Source organism: Lissotriton helveticus, chromosome 11, assembly GCF_964261635.1.
Source record: "Lissotriton helveticus chromosome 11, aLisHel1.1, whole genome shotgun sequence".
NCBI classification, from domain to species: domain Eukaryota; kingdom Metazoa; phylum Chordata; class Amphibia; order Caudata; family Salamandridae; genus Lissotriton; species Lissotriton helveticus.
The window spans coordinates 51,811,486-51,837,523 of NC_136072.1; the positions used below are offsets into that span (position 1 = coordinate 51,811,486).

Here is a 26,038-nt window from a genome sequence, read left to right on the forward strand (position 1 = left end):
TCCCTCTAAAACTAGCCCAGCCCTACCCGCCATAACCGAGCTCCAGTCATTATAGTAAAAATAAAATGATTATAAAGTTATTATCATTTTATGTTTCCTTAGCGGAGGATCCGCCTCTGCCTTTGCAACAGAATTGTGGTTACTGGGAACTAAGGGGCTCATTATGATGGCTGAAGGGCCGCCGCTGCCAGGCCGACGGTGAGGTCCGCCGGCCCTGCGGACTGCGATTCTCCCACCGCCATTGTACAATGGCGGTGGGATTCAGACCGCGACCACGACTGAGGCAAAGCCTGTCTGCCACGGAACCGCCACAGACAATCGTTACGTTACGATTGCCCAGCAGAGCTGTCTGCATCCACAAAATAATGGCGGTGCCTAGCAAGCACAGTCTCCAAAATTATGATGAGGTCCCCAGCCAGCCTTTCCGCGGCAGGCAGAGTTTGATTTTGGGGGCCTGTTGCGGGCCCCCCGTTGTGTTGGGGGAGGTGAGGGTGCACTGGGGGGTACCCATGATACCCCCTGACATTTCACTGCACCAAGTGGCAGGCACAGTGTAGTGCCTGCCACGTAGTGCCATGAAATGCACAACATGCTAATTTTGACATCGTGGAGGTGCTGCTGTCAGTAGCCACCGCCGCAATGTTAATGGTGCCGAACAGGACCGCAGAGGTGGCGGTCCCATCATAATAGGGTATGCGGGACCGCCGCATACATGGCGGATTTTCCCGGTTTCCACCATCATGGCGGACGAAGCCAGTCCGTCCACCATCGTAATGAGCCCCTAACTTTTTCATACATCGAATATCATTATTAGTGTAATGTCCATGAGACCCACTGATGTTCTTCTGCCTTAAATGTTGTTTCAGAAGATCAGGCTTCTAGTTCTACAATGTTGACAGTACTACTAGTTAAAATCGGTGTTAGCTCTCAAAGCCTTCATGTTTATATCTTTTGCATACCCACAATGTCAGCCTCCATCTGGGGTGAAATGTCTTGATAAATGGTGCCTAAGCGCCATGTGTCCTATTACTAATAAACGTTTCTGTTTAGTCTTTTCCCTTAGCTTGAATGCCTCACCGCCTTGTGTCCATTTTACAGTCCCAGCGCTGGACAGGACATGTCTCTGCTCCTCTTCTCATGACGCGTCTCTTCTGTTCCCTCAGGTGATCCCGATGCTGCCCAGGCTGCTATGCGAGGAGCTGTGCAGTCTCAATCCCATGGCGGACCGCCTGACTTTTTCTGTGATTTGGAAGTTATCTCCAGAAGGAAAGGTAAAGCTTCAAATGTTGTCCTGGTCTTTCTCACCATTCGCCCCATGAAGTTGAGGGGTTTGTGTGAGATTAAAGATACTTGATCCATAAACACACAACTAGCACTCGTCGCATTGAAGAACCGTCCAGTTCGGAAGAAGTATTCATAGTAGTGCATTATGAGGCGGTTTGAGAAGTATTTGGCAGTTCGGCACATGTCCTCCCTGCTCAGAATTGGTATTAAAAATTGTGTGCTGTTCCACAAGTCCAACTTAACTAAATCTGGTAGTAGACTGACTTATTCTGGTCAATGGGCGTATCCTTTTCAGAGTGCGCAGACTCCCACCCATCGAAGTGGCATGCATCCTCATTGGACCATGGTCCGTGTGGGGTGGGCGCCGGAGTACCCAATGGGCCCTTCATGGGGTCTCTTTGCCAGAGATATTTAGATATTTTATCTCCAAATCTGATCAGACAAAATTATATTTGCCCTTCCCTAGCTTGGTAGAAGGGTATTAATCGGGTTGGGATAGTGATCAGATTTAAATTAACTATGGAACGTCAACAACAATTGTATTCTGAATGGTTGCCTATGTTAAGGTTAAAAACAGACCGGATAGGAACTTGTGGGATACTAATGGTACCTCAGTTCTAGAGTGTGGTCAACATGTTTCTTGCCTATGGTGCCCAGAAGGGGTCGGTGACTATTTTTCATGACCATTTCTGGTACCCTAATCGTCTCTGTTCAGTACTCTGTGAATGAAACAATACAAAGATGTACCCTTAAAGATGTAGGTACAGATAATGAAAACAATTGGTACTTGCTTAGTACCATAACTCACAACAATGACAAAGTATCCCTTCTAGAACCAGGATGGTTCCTTACAGAGAAAAAGGGGGAGAGAGAGAGACAACTAGAGGAGGGGGGGTTCCAAATGAAAGGGCACCGTATGAGGTCAAACAACCCTAGGCTAGTAACACCCCCCAATTTAAGGATTGGAAGAGAGAGAGCTCCGTTTCTCATTATAGCCCTCACTCACTCTAATAGTGACCTGCTTCATCATCGGGCTTACCCCAACTCCTAAAGGTCTGGGTGGGCTCAACCATATTTCAGGTAGCACTTATGAAAATATTGTGTATGGGGGCGTAACGTTAAAGACAAAATTCCTTCCCCACTCCTAAAGTATCCTTTATTAATGCAGTGGGAGGGAAGGTTAAAAAATACTATTGTAGGGTGGGAGGATGTGATGGTCCTATGACCCTAAACAAGACACCAGCATGTTTCAGCCCTTGCTATTGGCCTACTGACGGTCCTGGCCTTTCGTCAGGGTGGGATGCGAAGAAGTCACTTCCCCCAAAAACGTGAGTGCAAAGTGGGCATGCAATTTACATGCATCACACTACAGAATTTTTTGGAACAAGTCTAATACTTGCCCCTGTTTTCTATGAGGAATTACCTAGAAAAGAAAACGAGAAAAAGGACAAAAGACATATGAAAACACACTTTGTAACATATGTGTGGTAAAGCCAGAGGGAGGCATGTTGCCGCCATGAAGCTTCATGATGTTGTCCCCCTTAAGAATGTGCTTTGGAGGGGCCTGGTACTGTGTGGGGAACACCAGAAAAGGACAGTGAACTGTCAAAAAACGAATTTAATACCAGTGAAACACACCACGGTTGTTCAAAAACCATATGGACTATGGGATGAACATACATGCATACATTCATGCCATTCGCAATTAGTGTTGCTACACAGTGTCACACATACACACCGTACACTCTTAGTATTATATATATATATATTTTCACTGGCGTTTATTTTTTGGGGGCACTCAACCCAATTTCACAGAGCACCAGCTCTGGAGCAGTGGAGAAGTGTAGCTCACCGATTAGAGCGGCAGACACTGAGGCAGAGGTCTGGCCCGGGACCAGGGTTCAATTCCTGACGCGGCAGGGTCTTGGGCTCAATGTCCACGGACTCGATAATTCTCGCCTCGGTGCCTACTCTAATCATGGGTCCCACTCTGCAGCTCTGGGCAATAGCTTGCTTAATCTCCACAACGGCCCCAACAGCGCTAGGATGCCTGGCCTCACCTTGGAGGTGCCCAGTAAGGGGGCATCTCACAGGGAAAGCCAGGAAGGGTTCCACAGCGGTATACAGCGCCAAGATACCTTTCAGGTGAGAGTGCGCTTTACAAGTATACACACATTTACATTTACATTTACCAGCTCCCAACGGGGGGCTTGAGGGTGAGGCCTTGTAGTCACACACTGTAGTTTTAAGAAAATACATCATACTGGGGATTGGTAATATAACTGCCAAAGAAGACATCCCCAGGTATAACTCAGCCCGGTAGGTTCTGGCCTCTCTTCATTGGCCTCCAATTGAGCAGAGGCTCAAATTCAAAGCCCTCTGTATAGCCCACAGGCCACTGTCGGGTAAAGGACCTCCCATCCTATGACTGTTGCTCTCCTACTATATTCCTAGGAGAACCCTTCGCCCTTCGATCCTGTCGTGAGACAGGTAGCAGTCCCCATCATTAAAAAGGCAAGAAGTGGGGGAAGATCCTTCAGCTACTACATAGCCAAACTTTGAAGTGCCCTCCCTCACACTTTGCGGACAACCGAAAATGAACAGAATTTTTGCAAACTCTTAAAAACCTGCCTTTAAGAAGTCAGACCCTTTTAGAGCATGTGGTCCAGTCTATCTCACTAACAGCGCTGGGATGGCTTTGGATAGATCTGCATTTTATTAATGCCACATAGAATAGAATGAAGCTGGATCAATCTCTTGCTGCAAGGTGGACAAGCACCTCGTATGTAATTCTCCGTAGAGAGGTATCTGCTGTAAGGTCTCTCCAGTGGTGCACGCCTTCAGAGAGCTCATCTCACTGCTAAAGCTGGACCTTTGGCGACAAAGGGGATATGAGGGAGGTCCAGGCTGGGGGCCGCGGGTAGTAAGTCAAGATGTAAGAAGTGAAGGAGAGTTATTAGATGAGATATGTGTCCCCCATGTTTGGGGGGGGCTCATGACTACCTGAGTAGATGAAGTCAAGAGTCATCGACTCGCATATCGAACTTTCCCAAAACCTTGGGGCATATGTATGAAGCCCACTTCCCGTTCGCAAACGGGACGATTCTCAGAATCGTCCCGTTTGCGAACGGGAAAAAGCCTTTTGGGATGTATCATCCCAAAAAGGCCCTTGCAAAATAGGGAATCGCTAAATTTGCGATTCCCTGTTTTGTGAATGCATTTCAGGAATCGCAAATTGCGATTCTTTAAATGCGATGTAAAAAGCACCCAAGTTGTGCGATTTCTCCTTAACTAATGGCAAAGTTTCACCAACTTCAAGTTGGTGGTAATGTGCGATTTCTTGCAAAAATACACTTTTTTGCATTTTTCAAACTGCCATGTGGCGCACATACATGCCCTTAGGGCATGTATGTGCGCCACATGTGCACATATACATATTTCAGGGGTGCAACAGGGTGTCCTTTTGACACCCTGGCACCCTTGAAATTGTATTCTCAATTTGCGATTCTCTAATAGTGAATCGCAAATTGAGAATGTCTTCCCATTCATTCCTATGGGCCTCCTAGCTCATAGGAATGAATGGGAAGGAATTCCTTATTTGCAAATCTCAATTTGTGAATCGCTAATAAGGAACATGTAGGATTTGCAAAATGTTTAGCAAACCCTACATACATTGCATTTTGCGATTCTCAAATAGCTATTCTCTAAAAATCGCTATTTGAGAATCGCAAATACAGTATTTGATACATATGCCCCTAAGTAATAATGGGTAAAAAGACCATCAAAAGATAATATAAAGTTAGCAGACATGTTAGGATGGGTATTCATTTGTGCTTAATGTTCTGTGAAATGTTTCACCGTCTGATCATCAATTAATAGATGATTTCCTGGTAATGTTTTGGGGAAAGTGATCTAGAATCAATGAAGGTTTAGGAAGTTTAAACCAGGAATGCCAAGCCCCTTGGGTATCTTATGAGCAGAGCGCCTCCTACTGCTACTGTAATGGACGTTTTCTCTTTCAGATCCTCCAAGAGTGGTTTGGCAGAAGCATCATCTGCTCCTGTGTTAAGCTGAGCTATGATCATGCCCAAAGCATGATTGAAAGCCCGGATAAGCTGTTCAGCCAGGAGGAGCTGCCCCCGCTTGCTCCACATCACCCCATCGACGAGATCCACCAGGCCGTCTTGAACCTGCACAGCATTGCCAAGAACCTGCGCAAACAGCGCTTCGATGGAGGTGCCTTACGGTTGGACCAGGTAATAACCAAACCCACTGGGTCTGTCTTCTATGGACAACCCTGACTAACGACTGGGTTGCACAGCTCTTAAAACTATGGACAACCCTGACTAACGACTGGGTTGCACAGCTCTTAAAACCTACAGTCGTGGCTTGTAATTAGCACTCTGCACACTCAAACTAGCATACTAAGATAACTCACTACTTGCTGCCCTAGGATTCACCCTCTATCCAGCCTGTTGCGATACTTCATTTATCCAGCAAGCTACGATATACCTTTACCTAGCATATAAGGTAGGCAGTTTAGCTAACAGGCTAGGTTATGTTCTCTAGTGGGAAACAGCCATCACATCGCATGCGTTACAACGTGGTCGTTAGAACGACCGTGTTGTTACATCGCAGTACCATTACAACGCAAGTCGTTACAACGACTTGCTCTAGGGGGCGCTCCAGACTAAGGAATAGTATAATTTACTATTCCCACACCTTTCCTACTGTTGCACACTCTGGAGTTGGAATAGTAAATTATACTATTCCTAAATCCAGCGCAACCCCTAGAGCAAGTCGTTGTAACGACTTGCGTTGTAATGGTACTGTGATGTAACAACGCGGTAGTTTAACGTCCCCGTTGTAATCGCATGCGCTGTAAATGCATGCGATGTAACCAGCTATATTCTCTCTAGCTAGCGAAAAGGACTACACCCACCAGGTACTATACTGGGACGCTCGTTCTAGGCTAAAATCTCTAGCTAGCAGCAGGGATTTGGCTTTTCGTTGGATGCACCTTCTAGCTAGGATGCACTGTCAAACTAGATAGTAGGATATTTCCTCTATCTAACATCCTGGGGTCTGCCCTCTGGCTCGGATACTGGATTGCGGACCTCCAGGTAGCATCCTGCGACAAGCCTCTCCAGCTGTCTTAATGAAATATGCCCTCTAGCTACAATGCTGGGAGATGCTCTCTATGTAGCATACTTGGAGATGCTCTTTAGCTAGCATACTGAGAATATACTTTCTAGCTAGCATCCTGGAACACTCCCTCGAGCTAGCATACTTGGAGAAGCTCTTTAGCTAGCATACTGGGATATATCTTCTAGCTAGCATCCTACGACAGTCCCTCTACTAACATACTTGGATATGCTCTTTAGCTAGCATACTGGGATATATCTTCTAACTTTGGAGATGCTCTTTAGCTAGCATACTGGGATATACCTTCTAGCTAGCTTCCTGGAACCGTCCCTCCAGCTAGCATACTTGCAGATGTACATTAGCTAGCATACTGGGATATACCTTCTAACTTTGGAGATGCTCTTTAGCTAGCATACTGGGATATACCTTCTAACTTTGGAGATGCTCTTTAGCTAGCATACTGGGATATACCTTCTAGCTAGCGTCCTGGAACAGTCCCTCCAGCTAGCATACTTGCACATGCTCATTAGCTAGCATACTGGGGTATACCTTCTAGCTAGCGTCCTGGATCAGTCCCTCCAGCTAGCATACTTGCACATGCTCATTAGCTAGCATACTGGGGTATACCTTCTAGCTAGCGTCCTGGATCAGTCCCTCCAGCTAGCATACTTGCAGATGCTCATTAGCTAACATACTGGGATATACCTTCTAGCTAGCATCCTGGAACAGTCCCTTGAACTAGCATACTTGCAGATGCTCTTTAGCTAGCATACTAGGATATACCTTCTAGCTAGCGTCCTGGATCAGTCCCTCGAGCTAGCACACTTGGAGATGCTCTTTGGCTAGCATACTGGGGTATACCTTCTAGCTAGCGTCCTGGATCAGTCCCTCCAGCTAGCATACTTGCAGATGCTCATTAGCTAGCATACTAGGATATACCTTCTAGTTAGCATCCTGGGACAGTCCCTCGAACTTGCATACTTGCAGATGCTCTTTAGCTAGCATACTAGGATATACCTTCTAGCTAGCGTCCTGGATCAGTCCCTCGAGCTAGCACACTTGGAGATGCTCTTTGGCTAGCATACTGGGGTATACCTTCTAGCTAGCGTCCTGGATCAGTCCCTCCAGCTAGCATACTTGCAGATGCTCATTAGCTAGCATACTAGGATATACCTTCTAGTTAGCATCCTGGGACAGTCCCTCGAACTTGCATACTTGCAGATGCTCTTTAGCTAGCATACTGGGATATATTTTCTAGCTAGCATCCTGGGACAGTCCCTCGAACTTGCACACTTGGAGATGCTCTTTAGCTAGCATACTGGGAGACATGCTCTAAGCTAACATCCTAGGACAGTCCCTTGAACTTGCATAGCTGGGGATGCTCTCTAGCTGGCACAGTTGGAGACACCCTCTAGCTAGCATCCTGGGGTAGGCCCTCTCAGTAGAATGCTTGGACAGGCTTTGTAGCTAGCATGTTATCAGCTCAAGAGTGCATGGCTTCATAAAGAAACCTCTCTGCTACTATGTTCAATTGCATGGCAGGTGTATACATTTGCTTATTATTTCATCACGTGCAAATGAAGTGTTTCTCAACGCATTCATTCTTTATATGTCATGACGCATGCATTGTGTAAATTGTTTGCTGCTTTGCATGAACAAAGGACAAGTAAAGGAACATGAATGTATGGTTTACCTGTAATGGCATACATTATATGCATAGATTTATTCATATAGAGCAAAGATGTATATGAGCTGTGAACGTAAAATTCCCATCAAAGTGATGGATATGCTAGAACTGTGATATCTCCGCCTGTGAGGCCATTCTGTGATTTTATTGTGTTTTGCTTAGACAAAAATACCCCATGCCCACTTATTTTTATTTCTGACTTGAGCTCCATGCCCCTTATTTTTATTTTTGACTTGCATCCCATGGCCCTTTTTTTTTTATTTTTGACTTCTGCCCCATGGCCCTTATTTTTATGTTTGATTTGTGTACTGTATTCTTTCCAGCTGCTCTTCAGGCAGCATTTGTGGGGTCATGCCCCAGGTGTCACACCCTGTGAACTTTGTAGCCACTCGCTAGCAGTATTTGTGGGGTCGTGACCCCCAGGTGTCACACCCTGTGTGCTTTTCAGCTACTGTTCAGCAGTATTTGTCGAGGTCATGACCCCAGGTGTCGCACCCTGTGTACTTTCCAGCTCCTCTTCAGCAGTATTTGTGGGGTCGTGACCTCAGGTGTCACATCTTGTGCACTTTCCAGCTCCTCTTCAGCAGCATTTGTGGGGTCGTGACCCCCAGGTGTCACGTCTTATGTACTTTCCAGCTCTTCAGCAGCATTCGTGGGGTCGTGACCCAGAACTTGACATAGGTTCCAAGTTCACCTGGGTAGCATACATGAACAATCATTATTAACTGGGAGGATAAATTGGTAAAAATTAACTGTGTGAAAAGTTATATCTGGTTTTCAGATAGTAAAGAGGCAGAGAGTGCAATGGAGTTGACATGCTTGCAGTTTGCTTTACCTTGTATGTGTTTATTTTATTGAGAGTTTTATATAGCGCCAGCTAGACCCGAGGGTATTTTTTAGGTTGTACAAACCATACGATGTGGGAGTGAGTGCGACTTTCGCCCTTATCCGATGGGATTCATTCCTTTCGTCAGAGTCCCTCTCATGGAGGAGACTTCTGCAGACTAGAAAAGTTTGATAGATATATTTTCAGAAGAGTTTTAGATCAAGTTTGGAAATGGTGCTTGAAAAGAAGCTTTTTCATTTCCCTTTTGAGGATGCTACAGGAGGGGTTTGTTCTCAGTGGCAGAAGGATGAATAGCGGATCTTGGTGCCCTCAAGGCTTATGGACAAGAAAGACACACAGACCCACTTACAGAAGCCCTGCGACAATTCTCTGCCACTGTCGGTCACTCACAGATAAAGTGTTTCAACACTCCATCCGGGTTTCAAGCGCTTTATAAATGTAAACTTTTTCCCCATTTTTACCCCTCCCCAACCCTCCTCAATCCAAATAACTGATTAAAATATCCACCGCTCAAATTACGTTCATGTTTCACCGTACTAATTCAACACTAATCCTTATGAATGAATGAATGAATGAATGACTACATATTTGTATAGCGCATGGCTACCCGAAGGCATCCCAGCGCTTCCAAGACCCATTCATTCCCAGAAGGTTTAGGCAAACAGGAAAGTTTTTAACATCCTCCTGAATCTGAGATGGTTAGCCTCCAATCTGAGGATATCAGGAAGATTATTCCACAGTTTTGTGGCCTGTAAGGAGAAGTGTCTGCCTCCCGTGCAAACTCTCTTTGTTTTGGGGATTGCAAGTAGGTTCTTGTTATTGGATCTTAGGGTCCGGCAGGTCAGATAAGGATGAAACATATGTTGGATAAGGAGTGGTCCTGTCTTGTTCACCGCTTTGTGAACAGTGATCAGAGCCTTAAACTCAACTCTTTGTTGCACTGGCAGCCAATGAAGTTGGCGCAGTGCTGGTCTGGCCGATATCCTATGCGGGATGTTGAGTAACATCCGGGCCGCACAATTCTGTACGATCTGCAGTATCTTAATTGTACTCTGCGGGGTCCCTAGATATAACGCATTTGAATCATCTAAACGAGACATAATCAAGGCCTGCACTAGTATCCTCCTAGCTTCAAATGGCAGGAGTCTAATGATTTTCCTGAGTAGCCTAATGAGGGCGTAGCAAGTTGCGGCTACCTTCCAGGCTTGCACCGAAAAAATTCAGAGCTGGGTCCAGCCAGACCCCTAAGCTCTTTATTTGCTCCTTCGGAGAGGGGGGCAGGCCCAGATTGCCTGGCCACCAGGCTTCCACCGAGGAGGGTGCGTTGTGTCCCAGCATCATCACTTCCGTTTTTGCTCCATGGTTTCCAGAGTAGTGTGCTACTCACCAAAAAAAAGCTCTTCAAAACCTCTATCCTTCTGCTATTCTTCCAAATAACTAACTAACCTATCATCCACTTAAAATGTACCTGCATGTTTCACTATACTAATTCAACACTAGTCCCCTATGGGTCCCGGAGTAGCGTGCTACTCGCCGAAAAAGCAATTTGACGCCTCGTCAGGGGTAGTAAACGCAATACAAATGCAATTACAATACAATACAATATAATGTCCACCTCTCTCTCTCTGACAGGCCTTAGCGTTTACTCTCTGTTCACCCACAGACCCATAGGGTGCATTGTCGGTCCTCGCAGGCAGCACGTGCTGCTCTCGTTCAAGGCAGGGCCTGTTTCGGGCGCTCCACCTACGTGACACCAACCTCTAGGCCAAGGATAGGTTGAGAAAGAGGGTTACCCACAGATTGGTTGTCTTTCCTCAGGCTCTCTTCAGAAACTTAGGTGCACCTTGCATTTTTGTGGCGAATATCTTTTAGCCCACCCATTTGGGTCCATGTTTGCCCATTAGCAGTAAGATTCCCTTTACTATTTTGAAAGACTCCCCCTTCCCTCTAACCCACTGCACTGGGCTGCTCAACCCTCGACTGCCTACAAGAAAAAAACAAGCATTGGCATAGCCAATAGGTCTCGCCTTTGGGACCTTATAAGTATTTAGTTATGCAGCAGGTCCCAAAGGCAAGATCCATTGGCTATGCCAATGCTTGCTGTGAAGAACAAACAGCCTATGAAAACAAGTTGTTTTAATGTTATTAATTCCTGTTAAAAGGGCCTTGGTGAATGATGCCCCAGTGTGTAGCAAACCTGTGTGTCCTATTCAAGCATTTATTCGTGGCAAAGGCAACAAGCATTGGCCGCGGGGCCGTGATAGTGACACGGCCACACGGCCGTGAAAGTGATCGTGATCAAGCGCGGCGAGCGATGCAACCATCTGTGGTGGGGGAGAAGCGGGAGTTGTGTGACGGATGACGCATGCAAGCTTGAGGCCACCAAAAGCCTGTGGTGGCACTTTCAAAAGCCGCTTACTAAATGTCTCGCAGAGTAGCGCATGTGCTGGCTCAGCGAGACCTAAAGACAGAAAACCAGGAACTACATTGTATTTCGCATGTCGGGAGCTGCATCACGAGGGCTCTGCTCAGCACCAGTATCCTGTTTTTTGGCACCCGACATGTCTAAAGTTCAAACAAACAACTCTGAATGTCTGTTCATTCATGCATGGACATTTAATCAGTGCTGGAATTGGGAAAACTTTACTCTGGGAACCCATACATTTTGGATTCAAGGCGCGGCAACCAAAAGGGAGTGGGGTCACGTGGGCGGTGTCACGAAAAGCAGACTGGCAGTCATTTTATACATTTATATTTTAACCCTCTACCACAATGAAATTGGCAACAAGGCGAGAGGTGACCGTAAATCTGGTCTACTTAATTAGTCACAAAGAGGAAGCATTTCAAAATATCTTATGGGGCGAAGGTATTTGCTACAGAGAGCTTTGTGTACCCAGTAAATCTCCAGGAATAATAATAATGGTAGGATAACTCGGGTGAATAATGCACTTGCTGGAGAGATGTGTGTTTTGTCTAGTTACAGTTTTGACTTATTAGGTTGCCTAGAGGATTAATGTGTCTCCTGCAAAGCACATGGTGTAACATGCAGATGACAGATTTGTATTTTATGTAGATAGGCAAGTGGATTGCTGCTTTTTGCACCGAGGTCCTTTTATTACTTGCAGGGCGTAAATCGCCATCGTTGTAATATGGCACCGGGAGAGGTGAACAGACCTGCATGCAAACTGCGAAGGCACAGTTTTAGAATCTTATTGTTTTTCCTTAATCTGTTATTATGAGGCTGCTAACAAGGGGCTCTTTGGGTAACAATAAAGTCTTATTAGTACTGACAACCCCAAGCACTGCTTTACGTTTTTTTAAATTCTGTTTCTCCCGGCCATGCACTCCTAAAATATAATTCCTGCCAGTAAAGACGATGTGTGAATCCTAACCTTACAAACCTCATTGTTCTATGTAACATCCTGGCCATTTATCTATACACTTTTATGATTTATTGCCAATGTTTGATGCAAGCGTGTGTTGTAAAGCGCTCTGATACTAGGCCTGGGCGAATTCTACTCCGTTTGCTGAGTTTACGGAGTTCTCCGCGGAGCGCGTGGAGTTCCAAAGTGTTTTTTCCTCGCTGGCCAACGTTAAGTTGGCGAGCGCAAGCAAGAAAAATCCAATGCTAGATCAACTCCCAGCGAGATTTCTCAACACGGGCGGTCGTGGGTGGTCGCGACTGCTGACGTTGAGGAACCATCTGTTCGCATTGAGGAGGTTTCCGCTCAATTAGAAAATCTACTCGAGAGGCAAAAAGAAGCGACGCTCTCTTGCTCATGGTGCCGTTCGGGATGATTTTCCAGGCCCTAAAAATCAGTGCGAACGGTGCAACCTCACGCACTCCGCCGCCTGCAGAACTCCACGTAGCACGGCAGAGTGTTTGGTCACTTCGCAGATGTTCTCGTAGCAGAACTCTTCCAAGGCCTATCTGATACCCTACTTTAGACTGGGTAGCACTATAAAAGAAGTAAATAAAATATAAAATGGTAAATGCGATTTAAATTGTTAGTCGTAGAAGAATACTCATATCGACCGCTGCATCAGACATTCTTAAAGGGAATGCATATCGGTAATATACAGGCATTGGACAAAGTCAAAAGCGTGCCTCTAAATCGTTGTTTCTTCTACGTACTTGTGAAGTTGATACCAGGTGGTGTGCTTTTGTTTCCCCTCCATTGCATCAGTGTCCAGGGCTTGGGCTCCATTTAGGTCCCAGCCAGGAATACCCTGGAACAAAAGGAGCTCTTTAATTTCAGCCTTTGTTTTTGGCTCAGCTGGAATCTAAAATAAGAAAGTCCCATCGCCGCCTGCATGTTTCTGCTCCCAGCAGAAGGCGGGCAACGCGCTGGTGCTGCGGAGTTGTGTCCCCGTGTTGGCAACCTGCGTCGGAGGAGACGGATCGCCGATACGGCTCAATAATAGCTGCGGCATCGCGGATCCTGCAGGATCCCCCTTTATTCCACCCCGGCTTCGGACAGACCGAGTCCGAAGCGGACAGGCCATCCCCGTCCACTGTTTCCCACTTGGTCGGTTGAAAGTTCATGCAGTAACTCTCAGAAATTCTGAGTTGTGTGTTTGAAGCTTCAACATCTTGCATGCAAAAAAGCAGGTGCTCTGATTCCTAGTGATATGGCCCTAGAAGTCTGGCACTTGGCACTACGACATATGATCAGTACCACTGGAGTTGCGCGTTTCTGGGGCTACAGTATTTTCCATATAATCGTGGATTTTCCTCATTTGCCAGATACTGCACCAACTGCGACCATCATTTGAAGATTTCTCCCAAAAAGAAATATTGTGTTTAACCAAATGCTACTCTCTAGAGCTCTTTTTTTATCATGCATCTACTTTCCTTTCTTATATGCATGAGGATCACACTTTCACTTCTCAGCCCTCCATCACCCTTTCTCTATCTCACATAACCTTCTCTCACACTTTTCATTCACATACCCAAAGTTTGTGCATGATCGGATACCCTTCTCTCACACTCTTCATTCACATTCATAAAGTTTGTGCATGATCGGATACCCTTCTCTCACACTCTTCATTCACATTCATAAAGTTTGTGCATGATCGGATACCCTTCTCTCACACTCTTCATTCACATTCATAAAGTTTGTGCATGATCGGATACCCTTCTCTGACAGTTCTCACTCACATACCCAATGTGTGTGCGTGATCTGATACCCTTCTCTGACCGTTTTCATCACACACCCTTCTCTCACACTTTTCACTCACTTACCCATTGCTTTCCATGATCTGATACTCTTCTCTCTCTTCCTTCTCACTTTCCTCAAGCTCATCACGTGTTACTCTTGACGACAGTCATCTCACTGAGGTATCTCAAACACTCCCTTATTACATCTGCCTCTCATGTCTCTTTTTTTCACTTCCTCCTCACTTCCTTCTCTCAAAGACCCTCTTTTCTGTCCCACACACTCTTCTTACCGCCCCATTTTCACTCATACCCACACCTCAATGAAACGCTCCTCTCACAAACACATGCACACATTCTACTCCCTTTCAATACCACCTTTCGCTCACAAACCCCACTCGCTTCACCTTCTCACACATTGATCCTCCTTTGCACTAAGCCTTCTTTTGCTCCTATCATGCTGCTTCTCAGCTCCTGTTTCTCACAAGCACTTTCACCGTTTCACTCTGTCATGGAGACACACACAGAAGGATGGCTGTATTTTTTATGCCCCACATTTGAATGTACAGTGATATTTTTTTTAAATAACACTGGTGAAAAAGTGATCTTCCCTAGTTTGGCAATGCCAATTTAGAGGCAACGCTGATGAGGAGTGAAGAGGAAATCCTTGCAGGGTTGTAGACTTAAACCAACACAGTGATGGTTTCAAGGTGGGACATGGAAATCTATTTGGGAAACTGAAGCAGAATGAATGCTGGGGGCAGTTATCAAGTGACTGGAGTGTGTGTGGATTCTTTGGTTTTCCACATATTGAGCAGTAGCTGTTCCCTAATACGCTAGTGTTCTGTAGAGCAGCCCAGTAGCAGCCTTGGTAACTATGCTCAAACCGGCACACGGGTGCCAACCTTTCGAGAAGGTCTTGAATGCCCACCCACTAGGCACTGTGCAATCCCAGCCTCGTGCTCCACCTATTCAAAATGTCCAGGGCCTCCAGTGCTCACTTGCATATTCGTGCGGAGTTCACTCGTGCACCAAAGATGCACACGCTCACTCGCGCACCAAGATGCAAACGCTCACTCGCGCAGTCATGCATGCACACACACAATAATGCTGTCACCCACTCTGGGGTGGCAGAGTGGGCTAAAGAACGGTGATGGATTAAACCCAGATCTGTTGACTGGGTGTGAGTGTTTGATTAGTTCAGATGCTCCGTCCATCACCCCCCTTTTGTACCACTTTGTTCACCATAAGTGTGGCAGGGTATGCTCAGACGTGAGTCCCTTGCTCACTTTGCCACTGGATTCAAGCAAGCCGGGATGAAGACGGCTGAAATGCCAGAAACCGGTCCTCGGAAGCTTGTTTCCGGTCCAGGGAAGGCATGGCTTGGCAGTTCGGGCTGGACTGTTCCCATGAGGCACAGGGTCAGACTGATTTGCATATGGCCATGTCTGAACTGGGGTGGCAGAGTGGGCTAAGGAACGGTGATGGATTCAACCCAGATCTGTTGACTGGGTGTGAGTGTTTGATTGGTTCAGATGCTCCGTCCATCACCACCCCCTTTTGTGTCACCCACTCACACACATTCATGCAGATGCCCCCACAATCACGATCTTGCTCATTCGTGCACAAATGGCTGACTTGCGCACGCACTCATGCACTCACCCATTTACCCCTGCCATTGAATCCCATGTAAGAAGGCTCGTCTCGACAGCGGTACACCATCTTTTTTGGGCGATGCTTTTGTGCAAGCAGAGGATTCCCTACGCAGCTCTGTATTCTTTTGATCATCGCACCGCTGCCATTCGAAGGAGTCCCCATGGCTCTGATGGCTGAGGCACCATCTGTGCTTTTTGTTTCCAGTTAGGCCAATAAAAGCTCTGAAAATCTGGATGAGTTGGGTAGTTAGATTCCTTAACCGTCCATTTAACTTTCCATCGCTGTGATTACAGCAATTTACCAACTACTGATCTGCTTTCAGTGTGGAGATTGCACTGGAAACAGCTATACAACCGTCTCTAAATGCTTTATTTCAGTTTCAAGTGGGGTTCGTTATAATAAGCATTTCTGCGCCTGCTAGTAACATTGAAACAGCAGGCCGTGGATGATGGCATGGGAAGCGCTTTGAAGCCGCCTCTCTCCATGTGGTCTAGTCTTCAGCGCATATCTGCCAGGTTGCAATCGCAGAACACCAACACATGCAGCAAGAGTCCAAACTCTGATTTTTCTGTTTATACACCATTTATGCTGTTGTTGTTGATAACTTTTATTTCGGTCAAACGACCATAAAAAGTGCATATAAAATACATCAGCACAAACAATAAGACAATAAATAGTCATAAAATGTTAAAAAGAGAATTAAACTGAAAGTTATCACAATACATGATGTTAAAAACTGTATATACAACAATCAAGCTAAAAAGGTGTATCTCCTGCGCCACATAATAAATAAATAACGAGAGACCGCAAACACAATGGGAGGATGTGTATCATATGTCAATATCCTACAAGCCTACGTAAAGTGCAGAAGTCCCAGGTTCTTACAGATCGGTGTTACCCAACGTTTTCTAATCGCAGAATAGGCAGGGCAGAAAAACAGCACATGGGTTACATACTCAGTTTTGTAGCTACATGCTGGGCAAACTTCATTCTTAGGATTTAGCCATTTATATGTAAAAGACCTAACTGGAAGAAAGCCATGCCTTAACTGTAGATACAACTTTCGAGCAACTGGGGGTTCGATTAAGTCCATGAATTCCTCAACTATAGGTTCTGGTATAACTAGGAGGAACTCAGATGTCAGCTTACCCAGTGATGCAGAGCTCATTAATAATTGGTAGTTTGATATACGTATCTGAGAAAGAAGTTCCTTCTTAGATATCCCAAGGCAAAAGATCTCAGGGGTTTCCCACAGTTCAGGAAAACCTAAATGGGTACTAACAGCACTAATATGCTGAAGCCAAGGGATATTCATATTTTTAAGAAGGGGAAAGATCTCGGAGAATTCCGCTCTATACGCATCCAGTTCAGGAACTGACCACAACCTCTTCCAGAACATAATTAGCAATCTGTGTATTCCAACCAAAATTCTCTGTTAACGTGACACCCAAATAAACAAGTGTTTTAACCCTTTCAAGGGGAGTACCATGTAAAACAGGGTTTTGGCGTACGCGTTTCGGGGGATTAAAAATCATAAATTTTGTTTTACCATGGTTGATTTCCAACCCCCGAAGGTCGCAAAACTCCACAAAGCCATCAAGTATTCTCCGAATGCCCGATGATGTTCTAGACAACAACAGAGTGTCGTCAGCGAACATCAGAGCGGGCACTCTACCTGTAGCTAGTTTAGGGGCATCGTTATTTTCTACACCATTCAGATGTTCCACAAGGCAATTTATATAGAGACTGAATAACGTTGGCGCCAGAACGCACCCTTGGCGAACTCCTTTTTGAACAGGGAATTGGTCTGTGAGTTCGCCATGCGTGCCACACCTCACTTGGGCAAAATTATTTTCATGGAGCCTGGAAAGAATAGCTAGCAAATAGGGCGGGAGGCCCAGGTCTGCTAGTACTCTCCACAATTTTCCACGCGGAACAAGATGAAAGGCTGCCCGCAGGTCCACGAACACAAGGTAGAGGCTGCCACCCTCCACCTTAGCTGTCTTCCAGTACAGGACCTGCAGGCGAAATATTTGATCTAGAGTGGAGGTACCAGCCCTAAAGCCTGCCTGGAGTATAGACAGTATCCCATTATCCTCAACCCACCCTAAGATCCTATCGAGGATAACCCTTCCCATCAGCTTTTGAGATGTATCGATTAGGCTGATCGGTCGATAATTAGAGGGGGTTAATGGGCAGCCCTTTTTTAAGACAGGCACAATTTCAGCTCCTAACCAGATAGGGGGCAAATCCTGTAGGATGCCGTTAAACAAAACAACCAAATAGGGGGCCCAAATTTTCGGTTGCATCTTAAACAAGTACCCTGGCAGTTTATCCAAACCTGGGGCCTTATTAGGAATCAACTTGCCTATAGCTGTGTCTACCTCAGCCAGAGTAAAGAATTCAACTGGGGCGGGGCGTAAGGGAACAGTAGTTAACCGTCCCCGTTCAGCCCCACTAATGTTCCCAGGCTGTTGAAGTTCAAGAGTAATAAGAGGCTTTTCACCAGGCTCAGCAATGCCATAAAGATCGCAAAAGTGGCTTTCCCAAATTAAAGGGGCAATATTCGGAACAAATGCGGGAGTATGCCCATTAAATCTAGTTGCAACTATGGACCAGAATGATTTAAAATCATTGGTACTAAGCGCGGATCCCAATTCCTCCCACATAGAGGCCTCCCATTCCTTCTTGGCGTCACAAATTGCCTTTTTGTACATGCTGCGATGGGCCCAAATTTCCTCCCTATTATTAGATTGAATTGCTGTGAGGAGGGCCTTTTTGGCCTTCTGACATGAGGCGTTGAACCATCTAGAAGTTGCAGTTCGAGGGTGATTTAACTTTCTCACCGGGTACAAAATGTCTTTGAGTGCAGCAGCCAATTGAGTATGTATTTCAGAAGCCCTGCCCAAGTGGCCGAATTTCCCCATATCTTCAATGAATGGAATATCAAGCTCATATAATTCGGTAAGTTTACTAGTGGACATCTGAAGGTCTGGCCATTTAACCCTGCGCCTACAGTTTGTTATTATTAAAGGCACGATGGTGGAATGTTCAGCCGAAGTTTGGCATTTCAACCCAAAGCTCCCCGGTTTGAGTGACAGGACCAAAGCGTTATGGTCACTGTCTGATCTTTCAATGACCCTGAACTCATGCAGCCTTTCCCAATGCCTGGCCTCAATAAAAATGTAATCGATTACTGTGGTGCAAATTTTTGATCGATTAAACGTATTTTTCCCTGGTCTATCAGGGTCCGCCCTCCCATTACAAGCTCGCAATGATGTCGCGAACGAGAATGACTGAAATTGCAGAACCAGGGGAGTCCATGCCTTGACCCGAGTGATCAATGGGTCAGGAATAGCCCACAACAAGTCAACCTCATCCGAATTCCTCAAATTCGGATCCATGAGTGGCTCAAAATGACAATTGAAGTCTCCACCCAGGATTAGCTCAGTGGATGAATCAATCGATTGGATAAATGTTAACAGGGTCTCAATAACCTCTGACTCAAGGCCCCGCCTAACTGGCCTTGAGTATACATTGATCAGGGCAATGTCCGGCCCGTTTAACATACTCAACAGCACACACTGGACATCCATTGAATTAGTTAAAATTTGAGATGCCTTAACTCCTAAGTGCGTGCCGACCCATATAGACAGCCCACCCGAGGGCCTTCCCCTCTCACCCATACTTGCCAAGATGTCGTATGTTGCAAAGCCCTGAACCCTACTTTGTTTCAGCGCCCAGGTTTCCTGCAGCATACAAATGTCGTGTGAGGCCATAAAAGAGCCCCACTCTGGGCCGGGCAATTTATTCCTAAGACCCGCCACATTCCAGGAAAGAATTTTAACATGGGCAGCCGACAAATCTTGCTTAGTTGGTTCACAGTCCAAAGTACCAGAAAGATCATTAATAATAGAAGTGGTAAGAGCTGTCCCCAACTCAGGGTCGCAGTTCAGTGGTGGGTAGTCATCAGGAGAAATAACAATAATGGGTTGAATGGTTTGTTCTGATGCCAGGACTTGCACTAAAGGACTAGGTTTAGGATTTACATCTAGGTTCCCATTTGTAGATCGCATATTGGTGGGGGCTCCTGTTTGTCAATCACATTCGTCAAAGCCTGAGAAGGCATCGAACCTATTTGTGACTTCCAACGGGGTAAATGGTAGCAAATGGTCCATCCTCCCATTTCCTTGCAGATGGTCCATCCTCCTAGTTCCGTTTCTATGGCTCCTGAAAGGTACGGTTCCCACCCAGGTACATTTTCAGCAGTCATAAAATGTGGTACCTGCATCATATACCGGTTGTTAAATGGTATAGATGGTTTAATCTGCGGGCATGTTAATACCCCGGGATGGAATATAGGGTTCACTAGGGATCTCGGATAAAAATAAGTCAGATCACAAGGAATGATGGAATCACCAACGTTCCCTGGGGTCCAACCTAGAATACACCTAACAGCCCTTGAATCTTTGAAATTGATGACAATTAGATGTCCCTTTATGTTTTCACTCTACTTCCCAGCCACGGAAGTCGCCGGACATGCAGAATCTATCCATTAATATAGAAGGGAAGTGGTCAATTTTGACTAAGCCAATGTATGGTTTTATTTTTTAGCTGGGAGAACCCTTCCCTCCTACCCTCCTCTAGTTCCGGAACACCCGTGAGGATAACCACAAAAGGAACCGCTTCAGGGGGTAGTTCAACTTGACGCCCCCTGCGCTTCTCTGTCCTAGATGGACTGGCAGTTCCCCTCTCCTTTTCCTTATCCTTATTTCCCATAAGGGGGCTATTCCCTGCCTTCGGAGCTTCGCTGACAACATGTGGAAGAGCTTGCCCAACCGATTTGGGGGGTATTGCCCTCTGTTCTATTGGTTTGGTAGGCTTACTGGATTTATTTATACCCAACTCAGCAACAGGAGTGGGAGGTGGCAATGCTACTACGGGGGGTGGGACTGGCTTCACAGGACCCTTAAGTGGTCCAACATTATTACTAATGGCCAGTTCTAAATCCCCCAGCCTTTGTTCCACCCTCTTCAATTTCTCTAATATGGGTAGAACAAATGACCTAATTAGGTGTTCGAAACTTTCAAACGGGATAGCAGAAACTGCTACCTTAGGTGAACAATGTAGAGTGGGTAGACCTGATGGAGTTAGTACAGTCAGTACAGGGGAGTTAGAAATTGGTACTGTATCCGGAGGGGCCATTGGAATTTGTACATTTGGTACAGTGGCCTTTAAGGTAGACGTAATTATTACATTCGCCTTAGCGGTCTTACCAAAATCAGTGTGGCTAATCTTATTTCTTAGCGGCTCACCGCCCCTCTTTCTTCTCTTATTTGGTGCCGGACCATAGACTTTAGGCAATGCTGGTTTCCTAGCCTTTTTTTCCTAACAGTCTCAGCTATAGGTACTGGTGGCTCCACTATCGCATCTGTGCCTATGGTAGAGTTACTAGTAAGAGAAACAATGTTCGTAAATGAGGTAGTGGGAGAATCGAGTGGGGGGGGGGGGGCATATCACGCAAAAGTATAGGGACATCATCAATGGATAAAGTGTCCTCATTCTCAGTATGGGTAGTTGCATCAAATAAAATAGTTTGATGCAGAGTATCCAAAAGAGGTCTACTTTTCAACAATTCAAAGGAGCGGCGCCGCTCCGCCCTACGCTCAGCCAAGACGCACTCCCTTTCTAAATCTGTAACAACCTTGGTGAAATAGTTGTCTAGTGTACCCTTAGAAGTCCCAGCTACACTTCCAGATGTAGGTTTATCAAGTGTCGCAGCCATGACAGATAGGCGACCTCAAAATGTGCACAGACAGTCCTGAGCAACACGTTAGGGTATAGGCCCAGTCCAGTCTCCTCAGGCCTCTGAGGGCCACAGAGGGCCCGCCCTTTGCCCGGGCTTCGCCCGGCTTCCCGCGAGGCGGGGCTGGCACAGTTAATATGCGCCTCCTGGCGCGTTTTCCTGTGTCACTGCCCGCATAGGCTGCTGGAAATTGTAGTTCCCGCTCTCCGCTCGGCGGGGCCACTCGACAGGTGCAAATAGCGAGTGGGCGGCGGGAGGCAGGCAAGGTGCTCCAGCGGCTATGTGGCGCCCAGCAGGTGAGTTCCAATGGCTGTTCACTAGTCAATGCGTGTGACAGCTCGGCGTTTCGGCGTTCTCCGTTTGGCTGTGGTCTCCCCATTTATGCAAACTTGTAAGGACTTTGTAAAGGAAAAGTGAAAGTTGTAAAGTGCAGGTCAATGGAGGTGTATAAATCCCTTTGTGAAATTCATATTCTAGTACAGGATTATTTTAGCCTTCTCTGTTAAAAGCCAATGGACTGAACCTGTAGCGATGAGAAGTTGGAGCCGATCCTCCCACCAAAGTCATGCCCACCTACCTCACTTCCGCCCACTTAAGGGATGTGGCCGACGCAAGGTGGATCCCACCAAACTCGTGGTAGAATCTTTGCCTCTACTGCCAATCTACTGGAAACAGGTCATGTTAGGGTCTAGTGACAGGACACGCCACCTGATTTGAACATTAAGCATTCATGGTCGTAGGAGTGGAGCTCGGAACTGGTGGCAGCTCCTCTGCCGCCTCAGGGATCCCAGAGGGGAAAGACCGGGATCTTAAGAGGCCTGGACAAAGAAGCATGGGTAACTGTGCTGCATCCGCTGATCCAACCATTGGGGAACTCATTTGCTATGTTCTCCAGTGGCCAGGCAGTGAGAAGCAGCTTAGGGTTCTCCATTAGGATAACTGCACGTCTGGATGTGCTCGTCAGCCTCAAGGAGGTAGTGGGTTCAAAATGTTAGTAGTATTCAGTCCTTCGAGATAGTCATGTATTGATGCCAAAGTCCATCAGTGCTTGCTTCCCATACCTCCTTAAATAATGTACTATCGACGGTCTCTCACCAACTCACGGACTTGACCGTGACTACCCCTAGAGGCCGATGAGCACATCCAGAGGGGTACACAGCTTGAGTTTGAAAAGATGGTGGTTTGATGATTCTTTTTTTTTAAAACCTTTATTGCGCAGTATCATAAAACAAATACGGGCCTACAACCATCCGGCCGGCCTAGACATATTTATGGGCATTGTAGCAAGTTATATCGCGACTCAGTAGCACAGAGTACAAAAGAACAAACAACCTAATTTACATCGAATAAACAGGTGCTACCGAGAAAACAGGAGAATTAAAGGTTCATTTTTAAGATTTATATAATTCAATTTATAAGAAAGCATACGAAACGAGAAGGATCAGAGCACATATAGTTCACCGAAGACATGGATGGGCAACGTGCATCAGAAGCATTCCGATCAAGCAGTGAGAAATAATCAAAATGGCGGCATAAGAACAGAACAAAAGGATAAACAGGCACAAAAAACACATAGCACGCCAAGCGCTACCCATCTAATCCCAACCGATCCCACTGACCCAGAAAAAAGCAAGAAAGAAAAGGATAAGAACATAAAGAGAAATAAGGCCCATAGAAACAAAAACGGACAAAATAAAAAACCCTCCCCCCAGCCCCCACCCTACACACATGCAGAGGCTATGGCCTACCCCCCCCCCCCCCTAACAGTGTGTCTGTCGCCCCAAAAAGAGCACCCGAAATATAGAAGGAAAAATAAAGAAAGAAGAAAAAGAGGAATAATATCGAACCGGAGGAGGGCCAAACGGATATACTTAGAATAATCAACATATGCAATCACGGCCGCCATCCCCGGACCCCCAGACCGACATAGAATCAACATGTAGCTACCCCGTGTGTACAGCATAGTCCCAGCGTTACGATCGTCAGGAATCAAAAGGAGAAAACTTCTTCAACCCTGCCCCCTACGGTCCGATGTGTCGAAAAGGTCCACCATGAATAGAGCGAGCAGACGGGATGACCACAGCAGAATAGGAGACCGTCCACCAAAGTCTGTACAACTCGAAACCAAGTGTGCCACGTTATCACAAAAGGAGACAACACATAGCAACAATCCACCGAGAGAGGCCGGACAAAGCAGTGATAGCAGTCCGAGGAGAAGGTAGTGAGACACGCCAACAGACCACAGAGAAGCTGCCGGACACAGCGTCCGGAGACGATCCCCCAACCAACGCAGAAGTCCGCGAACATCAGGGCTCTCCCCAACAACAATAGTCAATTCCGCGACAGAATCAGGATCTTGTAGCTTCAGTGCCTCCGTGTACATCTGGATAGGCAATCCACGGCAGTCAGTTACAGGATGTGGCACAGTGCTCCGCACTCGAGAGCAAACGTGGCCAGTCGAGGGCATAGTGGACAAAAGGGCGTCCAATCGGTCCCCCAGCTCTCGTGCATTATCTCGTAAGACCGCTCGCAATTCACCCAGCGCCCCAAAAATATCTCCAATCCGCAATGGTTCCCCAGAGAAAGGGGATTCAGCAGCTCCCTGCACGCCAGGCACACAGACACGGAGGAGACCTCGAGACCGGCCGCCGACCTCCCCTGCGGACAGCCGATCATCTCGCCGCCACTCCGCACAGTAGAGCCGGGCCGGGGGCACAGGTGCAGCACACTCCATTCCGACACCCACACAAGTCCAGTGAGTGACGGGGCACGCTCGTATACTCCAGAGCAGCCCGGGGTCGTCAATTGCCAGTGTCGGGAGATAGATACAAAATGGCACCCACCAAAGCGCTGGGCATCGAGAAGGCTGGAAAATTCTCTTACGAGCTGGGGAAAGGATACTGTGTATCACTCACTGCCGCCTTGACCTCGGAGCGTGAAGCGTTGCGGAGCAGACAGGATATCTGCGGCGAAAAGCACAGGGCAACAGCCACTACCCACCGGGCGGCTCCGACTCAGTTGCAATGGCCGCTGGTGATGCAATCAGGGTCGGCCGTCTCCGAGGAAGAGAGACCCGGTCGCCGCCACTGAACGCCAAGGAGGGAGCAAGGGTGCTGCTTCGCTTCCCCCGCTGGGAACACACCGGGAAGCACAGCGTTGAGAGCAGAGTCACCCCCCGGATCCGAAAATTCGGGTAAGGAGCAGGATAGCTTGCAGGATGAGCGGCGACACGGGAGGAAAGCGAGAGGGTCGGCGGAGCCGAGGGTTCAGGCGGCCATCATGGTGACGGGCCGGTTTGATGATTCTTGAATAAGTCTAAGGCGTTAATAGATTCAATCTTGTGAATTGCCAACCACCAAGGGCTGTCACACTCCTTCTTTTGTCCTGAAGACGACCCTACTTGATGTATCTAAAAACACATATATATATATATACAGGTTCTAAACGTCGACGTACAACGATCTCATGTCCTGGCTCACTATAGCAATTATTTTAAAAAATAGGACTAGCTAAAGTGAAAGACCTGAAAAGGACGGAGAATTTGTTATTGTCTTGTTTATTATTTGAATTTGAAAGGTCACGCATTGGCACTATATGTCACCACAGTCACCCATTGAATTGTCTGTGTACTTGTTATTGTGTTTTCTTTGTCAGACAGCCCCCATTGGTGTCATCTTTTTGTATAAAATTGTTTACACAATTAGCGAGGAAAATAGAGAAACAAAACAAATAATTTAATGAATATATATATTTTTTTGATTAAAACTTACTGAGGTGTGGTACATTTATATAAATCTAGTACAAAATCACTATTGATTGTGAAAGAAATAATCAGGTTCTGAACCAGTATCACCTTGGTAATTGCCCAACGGAACCACTTGTAGATTTATTACTATGAACCCAGGTTCCGATGGATACAGGGTGACCCATTGATCTTATTGGTATCGGCTTTCAAAGCCTTCAGTAGTTTTCAGCATCTTGTGGGTCTCTCGGTTATTAATCCCCTATTCTAGAGCAGGGAGAGAGCCGGTCCATACTCTTCTTGGTCCGTGACACTACAGGATTCTTCGGAGTGATGGCGAGCCTTACAGTAGGCCGTTTGCCACAGAGATCGACAGACAATGGCATTCTAATGTACAGTTTTGTTTCTGAGAAGATACCGATACCTGGGAACAAGGCCTAAATCTGTATTTGTCACTGGCAACCAATGGACCTGTCTTTATGATCTTGGGGAGAGGTCGAAACTTTGCAATATTATGCCCTGCCTGGAGGGGGTAGAAGAGGAACTAGTAATCCTTTAAGGATCTTGTGAATCCAAGATGTTGGTTGGCACAGGTGAAGTGGTGAGTGAACCCAACACTTTAGAGCAGGCAAGAGCAGAAGACACGTTTTGGTTTCTGAAACAGTGAGCGGTTTACAACCTTTGCTTTCCATGAGTGTGGCTTTGATATACAG

General features: G+C 46.5%; 1 protein-coding gene across 2 annotated transcripts in view; it reads left to right on the top strand.

The window, feature by feature from the left end:
- The window catches only part of DIS3L2 (DIS3 like 3'-5' exoribonuclease 2), an 879,376-nt gene that overhangs the window by 559,922 nt on the left and 293,416 nt on the right, over positions 1-26,038 (top strand). For both annotated transcript variants that reach the window (XM_078666543.1, XM_078666544.1), the window contains 2 exons: positions 1,164-1,271; positions 5,307-5,540. In XM_078666543.1, the coding sequence (XP_078522669.1) occupies positions 1,164-1,271; positions 5,307-5,540 (342 nt within the window). The remainder of the gene's footprint in view (positions 1-1,163; positions 1,272-5,306; positions 5,541-26,038) is intronic.